Here is a 13,626-nt window from a genome sequence, read left to right on the forward strand (position 1 = left end):
TTCCATAGTCCACAATGTCCATCTATGTAATGCCTCTTTTCCTCTACATTTACTCATGTAATTTGTTTTTCTCTGGTTGCAGGATTGAACCCACAAAAGGATACTTGCTAATGTTGTAGTAGCTGCCAAGGTTCCAGCTACAGATTTAAAACTAAAATTTGAAGATGGTAGAAGCTTTGGTCATAGCAGTTCTTCAAAAGATTTCCTCAGAACTTGCAGAAGAGGGATCGAAACTACTCGCTTCTAAGTTAAAGAAGCAAGCACCTGATCTGCTTGAAGTAACTAATAATATGAGGTTAGTTCAAAGTGACTTCTCAATGATGCAAGCATTCATAGCTCAAGTGGCTGTTGAAAGGTAAAATGATATGGTACTGGAGGCCTGGATGGTACAGGTAAGGGTAGCAGCACATGAAGCTGAGGACATTGTTGATGAATACATTTATCTTGTTGGCCAAATGGAAGGGAGAGACAGTTTCCTAAAGAAAGCATTCAACCAAGCAACAGAAGTTAAGAAATGGCGCAAGCTTTCAGCTCAGGCCAAACTAGTAGAGGATCGTCTACAAAAGATCTCTGAAGTGGAAAATAGATTTGATATCTCATTTGCAAGTAATGGAAGAGAGAATACAGCTAGCTACCCAAGTAGGCACCATCATTTATCTGAATATTCATACTTGAGTGATGATGATGATTTTGTTGGGAATGCAGAAGAGGTGAAGCGATTAATAGAATGGCTGTGCGATGCAAAAAAAGATCGTAGGGTCGTCTCCATATGTGGAATGGGAGGGTTGGGTAAAACGACTCTTGCTAGTAGTATTTACAAGAAGGAAGAAATTAAAAGAATGTTTCTTTGTCGTGCGCGGATCACTGTCTCACAAAACTATAGTGTCAAAGATCTCCTGAAAAAGATCCTACTTCAACTCATGACCAAAACTGAAAATACTACGGATGGGGTTGGTACCATGGATTGTGTGAATCTAGTGGAACAACTTCAAAGATATCTAAAAGGGAGGAGATACTTAATTGTGTTGGATGACATATGGAGTAGGGATGCCTGGCCTTTACTAGATAATGCATTTGTTAAGAACAACAATGGCAGCCGGGTAGTTATCACAACTCGAATCGAAAATGTGGCATCTCTAGCAGATGCAAACCATGAAATGAAGCTTACACTTCTACCAAAGCAGGAAGCCTGGACTCTTTTCTGTCAAAAGGCTTTCTCAAGATTAGATGACAGAAGTTGCCCCCTTAATCTGAAGACCGTCGCTGAAAGAATCGTGGAGAAATGCCAAGGTTTGCCACTGGCTCTTGTAGCTATAGGGAGCCTTTTATCGTACAAGGAAATGGATGAGCATGAATGGGAGCTGTTCTATAGTCAACTTAGGTGGCAGCTGAGTAACAATCCAGAGCTGAGCTGAGTTGCTAGTGTTTTGAATCTTAGTTATAATGATCTCCCTAGTTATCTGAAGAATTGCTTCCTTTATTGCAGCCTGTTCCCTGAAGATTATCGAATTGAGAGAAAACGGTTAATCAGATTGTGGATAGCTGAAGGATTTGTTCAGGATCGAGGACCTGAAACTACACTGGCAGATGTAGCTGCATGTTACCTGAAGGAACTTGCTAGTCGGTCGTTGCTTCAAGTTGTGGAAAGGAATGAATATGGAAGGCCAAAGAGATTCCAGATGCATGATCTTGTTAGGGAAATATCCTTAACCATATCCAAGAAGGAAAAATTTGCTACTACATGGAACTGTCCTAACTCCGATGGAGTTACTGATGGATCGCGTCGTGTTTCTGTACAAAAGGATGATATTTTAGTCCAAGCAGCAAAATGTTCATCTCCGCTTCGGTCCATGCTCATGTTTTCAGAGGAAATATCATTGTCTTGGTTCACAGACCACTATCCAAGCTTTAGATTGCTAAGGGTCTTGTGCATGAGGCGTTGCAATATTCAGAAGGTGCCAGATACAATTTCTCAATTGTTTAACTTGCACTGCCTAGACTTGGGATATACCAAATTGAAAGAGATACCAAGATTGATAGGGAAGCTTAGCAACCTGCAAACGCTATATCTTAATGGTTCTGTACTGGAGTTGCCAAGTGAGACTACAATGTTAACTAAGCTTCAACATCTACATATAGATGTTGGACGGTTTGGAAGCCTGCGAGTAGCAAAATAAGTTGCCTGGAACATCTATAGACTCCGAGAAGCATAGAAGCCAACAGCTACATAGTGAAAAACCTTGGATGCTTAACAAGGATGAGAAGCCTTGTTATCATCAAGGTGCTGGAGTCCCACAACACAGATCTATGGACCTCAATCAGCAAGATGACAGCTTTGAATTCATTGTCTGTTATCGCAGCAGATCGTGACAGATATGCTCTTGATCTGGACAACCTGAAACCTTTATCTCACCTGGAGAAGCTGATGATAAGTGGCAGGCTACATAAAAGGAGCAATTTCTCCAGTTTTTGGCTACTTCCCCAAACTGAAAAGTTTAAGGCTTTGCTTTTCTGGGCTTCAAGAAGACCCTCTTGCTTCCTTTGCTATCATGTTTCAGAGCCTAGGCCATCTTAATATTTACAGGTGCTATGCCGGGACAAAATTGACATTTCGCGCTGGATGGTTTCCTAAGCTGAAACACCTGTACTTGAGCTCCATGAACGAGCTCGAGGAGATTGAGATTGAGGATGGCGCAATGAGAAGCTTGCACAGGCTAGAGCTGTGGAGCTTGAAAAGTTTGGCATAAGTGCCAGAGGGCTTTGTGTATCTTAGGTCACTTCAGCAGCTGTGCATCGACTCATCAATGCCTGAAGAGTTCAAGAGAAGGTTAGAAGGATCTGACCGGCGCATTGTTCGGCACATACCCTACATTGGAGACCCATGATGCTGACACTACCCTCACAAGTAAGCACGATATACTGAGTATGAAGTTTCATGATTTGTCTATAATTATAGATGATTCATGCATGATTGGATTGACTTGGAGGCTTTCTTAAGAAAAATCATTAGCTTAATCTCTTTTAATGCAATTCTGAAGGGTCATCTAATGTATGCCTTGCACTGCAATAGTGGCAGTTTTTGAGTCTAGTAACATTGATTGTTTAATTATTTTATGAAACACGTGAAATGAAAATTATTCGAACCCATTTTGCGTAATATAGAGATACAAAAACACCACCTATAGTAGCTCTGAAACTTTTAGAATTACAACGCAGCAGCTGAAACTCCTGTGAACTTGCAAGCCTGAATTAGAACAAAACAGCACCTTTGCCTTGTCATCATTCAAATTAGTAATTTTTATATGAGGATTCATCTATAATTGAATGGATTAGCATGGTAAAAACACTGAATCTGTGGGGGCAACGCATTGTAGACAATGATCACACAGTGATCAGATTTACATTACATAATTAACAAATTAACAGGCATTGCATATATAGCTTATTAATCCAGTTTCTCTAAGAGCATCTCTGCAGGCATGCATTAATGCAGGCAGGCAAAGCAAATTACCGGCGGCATAGGCGCGGCAGCCATGGCGCCTCCTTTGTTGGAAGGCGACGAAGCTACCGCAACATTGCTGGCCAATCCATTTTCTGGAGATTTCACAAGAAGAGAGACAAAATATGTACTAACTCTTTGACTTTCTAGTCTTGTCTAAATTCATTTATTGATAAATGTATATAATGTATATATATATATCTAGATTTATTAACATCTATATGAATTTAGACAATGCTAGAAAGTCTTACTTTGTGAAATTGAGGCAATAGCTAAGGACCAGCGCATGACTCTCCGTCCAGGAATTGCGCAGCCACAACATCACTGGCCATTCTCCAGCCAACGAATTAACAACAAAAGACTTATTGTTTCTACCATCACTTTTGCATATCCTTGCGATGCCTCCGTGACATTCGCCAAAGCAAAACTCTCCTCTCATCCATCCATGCACGTGTTGGCGGCGTCAATATGGCTGCAAGCTAATGGACACACCACGGTGGGAAGGGAGGGATCAGAGTTGGTTTCTTCTGCTCGCTCGCAAGCCATGGTGGCGGCGGGCAATTGCGAGTAGGGAGCGATCTGGCAATGACCATCGAGCTATCGAGCGGCATCAAGTTAGGGTGATACACCGAATGCCACCAACAAAAGAACTAGCTGAACTGAAAATTCAATTGCACGGGCCGCCCCGTCGCCCGAACCCTAGGGCGACAGGGTGGCGCCCAATCCCTCCCGCTGCCGGCTCCCGTCCTCCCCCCTGCCTCACCGTCGCCTGAGTGGTGCGCGGCAGTAGTGGCGGACGGAGGCGAGGCCGCGTTGAGGGCTGGCGGCGGCCGGAGGTGCGCGGGGGATGCCGCGCTCAACGACGGCCGAAGGCGCGCAGGGGCGATCTGGGCCCTATCACGAGCGACACCGGCGTCATGGTGGTGGTGGACTGGTGGGCAGTGATGACGTTGTCGCTCGTGGCTGCGGTGGCTTGGCGTCGTCAGTGGTGAACATGGACCGTGGTCGTTGCTCGTCTGTTTTGACGGTGTTGGCGCGTGCACGTAGGTTGCCGGGATGTCGTGGGTTGATGGCATTGGCTGGGGGTGTGCGGGTATTGGTGTAAGGTTGGGTGGAACTCGCTGGCGAAAGCTATGGTTGGCCTTAACTGATTTGATGACGACGATGTCTTGGACGCCGTTCTTCTCCTTTGAGGCATCGTTTTTAGCATCCCTCTCTCGTTCCTTTTGGACAAGCGGTGGTGGTGTTCATGTTGCATCCTCCTTGAGGGCACCGTTTTGGAGAAGTCTACTCATGCATTGTTGGTCTTTGCCTCTCTTGTGTCGTCTGGGTAGCCTAGGTTGTCGGGCAAGGCTCTCATTGCCATAGCTCCTTCCTATCTCTAGTCATCGGCCATCTCTCTTGTTTTGTTGCTGTTCGGTGAAGTCGAAGCTGCCTTGCTGTTTGGGGTGTGGCAAAGCTTTGCAACGATAACACGTTGTAGCTTTCTTCCAAGGGTGTTGTGCTCGCTAGATCTGGGTCTTGGTGCTTAGTAGTTTGGGCTGAGGTTCGCCGTGAAATGTTGTTGGTTTGGTTTGTCTGGGCAACTTCCTTGGCGATGATGACACGATAACTGTGTAGCTAGAGCTGCTGTGTCGCTAGGCGACAAGCTTGGCAATATGGATGGCAATGGGTTGGGTTTGTGGCGGGTTTTGTAAAAATCCACCGTCACAAAACCCGTGACAGTAAGCTAAATCCATACCCGTAAATCTTTATGGGTGCAAAACTAAACCCGTATCCATACCCGTTGGATATCCGAAACTTAATGGATACCCATCGGGTGAAACCATGTCAAACAAAAACATCTTAAACGAGACATCTCTATGAGTATATTGAGGTTTTCCAATATATAATTGCAGTTAACAAACAAATACTATTGATAATTGATTAATATGTTAAAAGGAAAATAAAAAGGGTACAACAAGAAGAAAGTAAAACTAAGCTCATCGAATCCTAACGCCGAGTCATCACATCATATCGATGTAACCATCCAATCATGCATCAATAATTATCTCGCACTCCCGGTTTATAATACCGAACACAATAAGCATACTCTTTACCGAGTATTTCAAGGTGTCATTAGATTTTTGGCCCCCAATGGATACCCACAGGTTAATCTAAAATCCATACCTAACCCATAACTTCATGGGCCCCATACTCATAAACTCATGGGTGTGAATATTCACCCATACCTATACCCACCGGGTACAAAACCCGTTCGGCCCCAGACCCACTGGTCGAATCGCCATCTCTACTCGGCAACGATGACATGGGTATCGCAAAATCAAAACCTAGATATCGCCTCAGGCAAACTACACCACATTGTCTCGTGTTGGGCTCCGCCTTTGTCTTCAGGTGGTGTTGCAGAGTAGTGCTATTGCTTGTGTGTTGTGAGGTGTTCCAGCCACAGGTTTTCTCTTTTCTGTAACTCATTTAGGGTTTTTACTCCTTCTTATTAAATATAATTAGTAGTACTTCTTCCTTTTTTTTAAAGTTAGGGTGATACAACATTGTATTTTCTAGCCGATATGAAGTCTTATAGAGACAAAGGCAGAGATAATATTAGGTCAACACTTCCTAACTAGGATAGATCCACCCTGTCTAGTTGGGATCCCAAAAATTTGGAGCCTAAGCCATTCCATTCCAATCTAAGAGCATCTCCAACAAGATGGCTATTTGGCTCTTCAAGCTAAAATTTAATTTTAATAAAAATATGTAATCCAACAAACTTGACAACCGGATGGACAAGCTATCTGGCTGACCAAACTAGTCCTTCTGCTAGCCAAAGTTGGCTAGCCAAACTAGACTTGTCATACGTGGGCCTCATGCATGGACCCACACAACGTTAGGCATGACACATGCTCCTCTTCCATTTGCATCCCGAAGAAGCTGAGCCATGGTTGAGTGGGAGAGGAGACGAAGGTGAGCCATGGCGATGGCGGTGGCCGACGGGCCGAGTGGGAGAGGAGGCGAAGATGGGCCATGGAGATGGCGGCGGCTGGTAGGTCGTCCGGGCAGCGGACCGAGTGGGAGAGGAAAAGGCGGAGGTGAGCCATGACGGTGGCTGGCAAGGTCGTCCAGGCGACGGAAGAGATGAGCCTGGAAGATGGTGACAAGGAGAAATAGGAGGAATAATATTTCTAAGACTAACATGTAGGGTTTATTAGTCAGATTGGAGAGTGTAATAGAGATGTTGCTGAAGTAAAAGATAATTTTAACTCTTAATTTGTGTTAAACTGGCTAAATAGGTATCTGAAGAGTTTATTGTAGATGCTCAAAATCAATTCCACCTCTCAACAAATTTATTTCAACCTAACTCATTAGAAAAACCAGTACTATTTAGGTCGGGAGGGAGTAATGATAAGGGTTTAACACGTCACGGTGACTGGATCAAGCCAGCTGGACGAACCACCAAAACCACTGCAAGCCGTACGCCTCTTGCCCTCTCATCTCTCTCTCGCTCTCTCTCTCCTCCACAGCGTTCGCTTCCTACGCCTTCCCTCTTCGCCGCTCCCGACGCTCTACCTCCTCCGAGGGGCGCGGGTTCGGAGGCGAGCGGGATGGCGACGCGCCTCCTCCTCCGCCGCCTGGGGCCGCTCGCCGGCGAGGCGCTGCATGCGCGAGGTAATTCAATTTTTTTTTTGTGTGATTTGCTCCTTTCCCGCCCGCTCGCTCGCTCGTCGTGCGCTGCGCTTGCTGCTAACTGCTTAGGGCTCGGTCGGATCTGATCGATGATCATGCTCGCGCTTGCTGCTGGGGATTGGGAGTTGGTTCTCTCTCCCGAGCTGCGTGCAGCGTGGTGAGCGAGTGGTGAGAAGTGAGGGGGTGATACTGGTTGGTGCCAATGCCATGTCGGGTGTCAGTTGTTTGTGAAATTAACTTTAGTTGCATTGCAGCAACACGCTGGGAATCTGAAACAGCAATTGATACACTAAGGAGTTATTGAGTTTGGTGTATTTTTGTAATAGAAGCAAAGAAGTTATAGATGTGTGTTCATTAGCTCTGAAGTTTGTGTAATGCTGGGCTTTGAGTTGGAAAAGTGTTCTCGCTGGCTAAAAGCCTAAAATTAGTATATGTAGCATCATATCCATGGAACTAATGCAAGTGAGATTGCTTATGTGTAGATCTATTTTGAAACAGCTTGCATATTCTTGTTTGTTCTATCCATGCTTCTTATATAGCTGAAGTAGGATGAAAACTAGTTTTCAACACGGTGATAGCATTAAGGTTTCTGATATTTTCCAAATAATCGTGTACAATTTTATTATGTTCTATGGATTTTTATTCTTTAAATTTAATTTATCAGACAGAGGATTCCATGCTCTGTTCAAACTTCAATGTTGTAATAATATATATATGACGATTCTCACATAACTCCATGAGATGTTTTAACTGAAATTATATGATAAATGATGCTTTCTAGGCATGTATGCTACACAATATGGTGCCACAAACCATGTCTTTAGCAGATTCTATTGGATTCAAGGTCAGCAGCACCCCTTGTATGGATCGAAAACTAATGTGGAAACGTATGACACACAACAGAGTGCACAGATGAATTTTGAAATTCAGAAGCGTTCATTCAGTTCTGCAGCAGCACACATTCAGAGGAATCCAGCCTATTCAGTGTTGAATTCTGATGATGTTTCCTACTTTAAGAGTATCTTGGGTGATAGCAGTGTAGTTCAGGATCAAGACAGAGTAGCAGTTGCAAATGTGGACTGGATGGGTAAATACAAGGGTGCAAGTCAGCTATTGCTCTTACCAAAAAGTACTGATGAGGTTTTTTTTTTCCTTTTCCTTTTCCTCCAGTTCATTTTTCTAGTTCTGTTCTATTCATGATCAGCACAATAAATATTCATGTGCAATTTTTTTTATTAAACTATTCTTCTATTCCAGGTTTCTAAGATTCTTTCTTATTGCAACTCCAGACGACTGGCTGTGGTCCCGCAGGGTGGGAACACAGGTCTTGTAGGTGGCAGTGTGCCTGTTTATGATGAGGTATATTGTTTGCTTGTTATTTTAGCTCCAAGTTGGCAGAATATACTTCTGCTATTTTTTTGTTTCCCTGGGACAAATTTTCTGCTATTTTTTTTTGTTTCCCTGGGACAAAATGCTTTCAGTCTGGTGCTACTTTGGTGATCTTTTTACTTCATCTTGTACTGTGATCTTAGATGCACATGATGAACTGTTTATTTTACATGATTACTAGCCGAATGCCTGTGCTTTGCAAAGGATAAAAACATATTATGTTATTCCTAGAATAAATAGAAAAATATTTTTCATGAGATATGTGACCATCGTTTTTATATAGGAAATATCCATATCAATTTGATTTTATGTGGATATCCATCTAGATTTGATTGATTTTTAATATTATAAAGTTAAGGGGGTAAATTGTAAAAATACAATAGGAGTAGGTGGTGGTGGTAGATTCATTGCCACCACCACTAGAGGCTTTTATAGTAGTAGGATTTGGATCGTTAGAAACACGGAAGATTTATTTGAGCTCATTAGTTTCCATGGATTGATATTATCCTTACTGCATCAATAATAAAATTCAATCCAGTTTATAGTATCTTTTTATGTACTTATTGATGTAACTTTCATATCACTTGGATCTTTGTTTCCTTTTCAGTTCATCTACACTCTCTATTTTACTACTGCTCTTGTTTAAGCTCTGAGATCACAAGTGCTCCCCCTTTCTTTGCAGGTTATCATCAGCCTTGTTGGTATGAACAAAATAGTAAACTTTGACAATGTTGGTACTCGGTACAGTTTCTTTTGTTTGGATTCAATATACTGAATTCTGTTATCTAATCATTGATTGATTTTGAGATTTATATATCCATTGTTATGAGCAACCATAGAAATATTTCACGTAGCAGATGTCAAGTTCTGAGCATGGCTTATTATATATTGTAGGTGAACGGTATTCTTACTTGTGAAGCTGGTTGTGTGTTGGAGAATTTAAGCTCCTTTGTGGAAAACAAAGGGTAATCTGCCTTTAGCATTTCCATTATTTTTTTTATGACATTCTGTGCAGTAAATTTCTTCTATTCATAAATATATTGTTGGCTATCGAGTTGTTGGATTATCATAAGACTCATAAGTATTCATTAATCTGTTCATAGTCAACTAATGGTTGTGGTATGCTACTGTCAGTACCTTTGTCGTACTTGTTACTCCAATATGGGTTTTTGTAAGGTCCATGTCTGCTTATTTTTGGCGCAAGGAAAAAACACTCATTAATACTATCTATGCTTCCCTATTCAGGTTTATTATGCCACTTGACCTGGGAGCAAAAGGTAGTTGTCATATAGGTGGAAACATTTCAACTAATGCTGGTGGTCTACGCTTCATACGTTACGGTTCACTTCATGGAAGTGTACTTGGTAAGTTAAAGTAGGGCCTCCTTTTTGTTCTAAGTGATATTATTGTAGTTTGAACTCTTGTTGTCAATTTGTTCCCCTAGTAAGGGGCTTTTATGTTCCTCATAAATATCTTATTTTTCTCTGTCATTATTATAGAAATTTCCTTGTTTAAATTTATTTTTCAATTGAAACAAGTTCTTGATGCATGGGATTGGAGAGAACCCCCTCACCCATCCCTTAAAACTTTTAATTTATGACATTTGTAAGCATAAAGTTGCTGTGTATTTATCGAAAAGTGTGATGGTACAAGATCTTTGAGTTTTTTCATCCTATTCAGGCCTTGAAGTTGTCCTGGCCAATGGAACTGTTCTCGATATGCTTACTACTTTAAGGAAAGACAACACTGGCTATGATCTGAAGCACTTATTTATTGGTTAGTATTGAATACAGTAACTATTTCATTTTTCAATTGTTCTTGAGGTGCTTGCATTGAATATTTTCAATGTGTAATACTGAATACACTAACTAATTCCAGCTGTTCAGGAAGTGAAGGTTCACTAGGAGTTGTCACCAAAGTTGCAATACTTACTCCTGCAAAGCTACCATCATCTAATGTTGCGTTTCTTTCCTGCAATGACTACATAAGCTGCCAGGTCTGGATAGGTGGTTCATTTCTGGGCACTGCCGGTCCCTTATTTTCAAGTGTATGTATGCGGTCTTCAACATAGTTACTTCTTACTGTCTGTGTATCCAGAAATTACTACTCGCAGCTAGGAGGAGCTTGGGTGAGATTCTCTCCGCATTTGAGTTCATGGATCGTCATTGTATTGATCTGGTACTTACACAAGCAGAATTTTAATCCAAGTACACACCATAGAGAAGAAATTGCATGAAAAGTTGTGTATATATTCATTTTAAGTTCCAAATCGGCATTCTGTAAAGTAGGGAAATTGTGATTACATTGCCAATTTATATCAATTTGATGTAATTTATTATACCTTTTGTTTATCATGAAGACTTGTATATATATATTGTCTTTTGATAGTTTGATTTTTGAAGGCTATGAAATATTTGGAAGGAGTTCACAATCCTCTACCTGTATCACCGTACAATTTTTATGTTCTAATCGAGACAACTGGAAGTGATGAGTCATATGATAAGTAAGTTCTTGCAGCATGGTAGTAATTGTGTTAGCATAACAATGCTGTTAGTTGCCACTGCCAAATCGAGTTACCAGTGATATTGTCTTTAGGAGAACACAGTCAAAATTAACTTGGTTGTTTCATCCTGTGATGTTTCAATCTCTTTTTAAGACTTGCATCAAGGTGTACAGTTTGTGTTTCTTCTCTTTGTGTAGTGTTTTCTGGGCTGCAAATAAATTAAATTGAAAAAATAATCATGGCCCTGTTTTTACAGCCAATGGTCCATGGAGAGTATGTTCTGGTTTGAGTTTGAACATATCAATAATCATTATGAACTCACACTTACCATTTCTACTTGAAATAACATATATGTAGCTATGCTGAAAATCAATTTATGCAGATTTTCATCCAGTCATTATGTTGCATTTGCTTTGTAGAGCAAAACTTGAAGCTTTTTTGTTGCGTTCATTGGAAGATGGCCTGGTAGCTGATGGAGTTATAGCACAAGATATTAGCCAAGCGTCTAACTTTTGGAGAATACGTGAGGTGATCCTATTTTGATCTTATACATAATATCTCTTTAGTTGAAGTGTATGTAGAACAAAGGAAACCTTAACACCTTGTAATGTAGGTCCAAAGATAGTTATATCAAATGCCCACACCTTTTAAGATTACTTGTGTAATGAATCTAATGATGACAAACTCCATTGAAATCAGTATGTCTTTGGTTGCAGGGTATATCAGAAGCATCCGTCAAAGTTGGAGCTGTCTACAAGTATGACTTGTCCATACCAGTAGAGAAGCTCTATGATATTGTCGAGGAAATGCGCAGTCGTGTTGGTAATTTTCTGCTTGGTTATACCAATAATAACCTAGAAGTTTACTGATTTCATTCCTTTGTTTTGTAGGTGATATGGGGGAAGTATTGGGCTATGGACACCTCGGTGATGGGAACCTACATTTGAACATCTTATCAGCAAAGTACAGCGATAGGGTATGTAATAACTTACCAACCCCCCCTTATTTTTTTGTTTTTGCTTATGCTTATAAGCTAAAATTTGAATTTTCAACCTTAAATTCGGAGTTGATTTTGGAGGGTTTTATCGCAATTTATTTCCTAGCGTTAGCTTTTAAATAAGTAAGAACACGTATATAAAAGTTTTATTTATAAATTATTATTCCTTTGCAAATATACCGATGTATTTTTCATTCAAAAGCGAAAAGATGACTCCCTTAATTTAGATGCAACTTTGATTTAGATTGTTTACAAAGTTAAGCTTAAGTACCTCAAGATAAGAATGTGGACAGCCTGCTTATTATAGTGGCTTTGCTGAAAATATTAGATGCTGGAACGAATTGAACCATTTGTCTACGAGTGGACCTCCAAACAGAGAGGGAGCATTAGTGCAGAGCATGGATTGGGTCTAATGAAAGCCGAGAAGATTCACTACAGCAAGTCACCTGAGGCAGTAAGTCGTCCTTGCTCCTTACATACACCTTCCAGCACGTTAATTCATTTCATGTTGAGTATATCGAAAGGTATTTCTAGAGCCTGTTATATGAAGAATACTTCCAAGCAGCATGAACTGCTTTCTTTCCTAAATAACGATAAATCAGCACGGACTGCTTATTTGGCTAACTATACAACTATAAGAGATGTTCGTCCTGCTTAGGTCATGTTTGTTTGTTTTCTTCAGAATAATCCCCCTTATTGTGCATTACTTGACCAATTTAACTTTGACATTGAATTCTTTAGTAGCTCTAGCCACGCATCTCTATTCAGCTGCGCAACTAATGTTCTAACGTGATCAGGTGCAATTGATGGCTTCCATCAAGAAGTTGCTGGACCCAAATTCAATCCTGAACCCCTACAAGGTTCTACCACAGTCCGTGCTGTAGCTGGAAACGGTAAAGCCTTCTTTGGTTATTTATTATTTGGAAGGAACTGAAAACTATTCCATACAGCGCGTCTCCGAATTTACAGATAGCGTGCTATTCATCGTATCACGCATTCAGTTGATATGCCAGGTTAGGAGCGACGGTAGCAGATCGAGCTAGCGTGCTGTCTAGCCGAAGACAAATCAGTAAAATACATCTTGGAGAGGATAAGATTGTGATGGCAAATACCAGCTGGGATAGTCTCTATGGACATGGAGATCATGAGAGGGATCGGCCATCTTATGATTTACAATACTAGAACAGATGAACAATACTGGATTGCAGATGCAACAGTTTCGGATGTGCTGTAACAGTTTTGGATATGCTGTTTTTCAGATGTACACTTCCATCTCCAGTATGTGTTCATGACAACCAGAAATAAATTCGCTTGCATGACATTCTGCATTTCTACATCACTTCGGCGGGATTCATGCGCAAACATGGCATTTAGATATTCTGCTTGCACGTTCTGGTCTCGACAAGCTGTTCTTTTTTAAAGCTCAACACAAACAGATGTTTCTCCTAACTACACTGCTGCCTGCTGCCAATAGTTTCAACATTTCAATCCCACAGATCATCAGCTGTGAATAATACATAATGTTGCAAATTTTGAAGAAATGTTTCTCTGAGATAG

At 41.1% G+C, this 13,626-nt stretch overlaps 1 protein-coding gene and 1 pseudogene across 2 annotated transcripts; both read left to right on the forward strand.

Annotated features, from left to right (window-relative positions):
- On the forward strand, nt 1-3,846 carry LOC102703410 (annotated as a pseudogene).
- A 3,150-nt stretch (nt 3,847-6,996) lies between these two features.
- On the forward strand, nt 6,997-13,343 carry LOC102708729 (probable D-2-hydroxyglutarate dehydrogenase, mitochondrial). 2 transcript variants are annotated; one of them, XM_015839680.2, is made up of 16 exons: nt 6,997-7,162; nt 7,962-8,320; nt 8,438-8,539; nt 9,252-9,299; nt 9,464-9,534; nt 9,815-9,933; nt 10,250-10,345; nt 10,456-10,565; nt 10,667-10,747; nt 10,972-11,072; nt 11,492-11,600; nt 11,789-11,894; nt 11,963-12,048; nt 12,398-12,523; nt 12,867-12,962; nt 13,071-13,343. In XM_015839680.2, the coding sequence occupies exons 1-15, from the start codon at nt 7,099-7,101 to the stop codon at nt 12,951-12,953; spliced, it is 1,665 nt and encodes a 554-aa protein (XP_015695166.1). In that variant the 5' UTR covers nt 6,997-7,098; the 3' UTR covers nt 12,954-12,962; nt 13,071-13,343. The 2 variants fall into 2 exon arrangements, with proteins under 2 accessions (XP_015695166.1, XP_006658345.1); XM_006658282.3 differs by having other exon boundaries at nt 6,998-7,162; nt 13,083-13,343.
- The last annotated feature ends 283 nt before the right edge of the window (nt 13,344-13,626 follow it).

This window comes from Oryza brachyantha, chromosome 7 (genome assembly GCF_000231095.2).
Source record: "Oryza brachyantha chromosome 7, ObraRS2, whole genome shotgun sequence".
NCBI lineage: Eukaryota > Viridiplantae > Streptophyta > Magnoliopsida > Poales > Poaceae > Oryza > Oryza brachyantha.

Coding starts and splice junctions, on each gene's coding strand:
- LOC102708729 (XM_015839680.2), top strand. CDS start 7,099: ATGGCGACGCGCCTCCTCCTCCGCCGCCTGGGGCCGCTCGCCGGCGAG. Junction 10,346..10,455: donor TCTGAAGCACTTATTTATTG/GTTAGTATTGAA, acceptor CCAGCTGTTCAG/GAAGTGAAGGTTCACTAGGA. Junction 12,049..12,397: donor CAGCAAAGTACAGCGATAGG/GTATGTAATAAC, acceptor TGAAAATATTAG/ATGCTGGAACGAATTGAACC.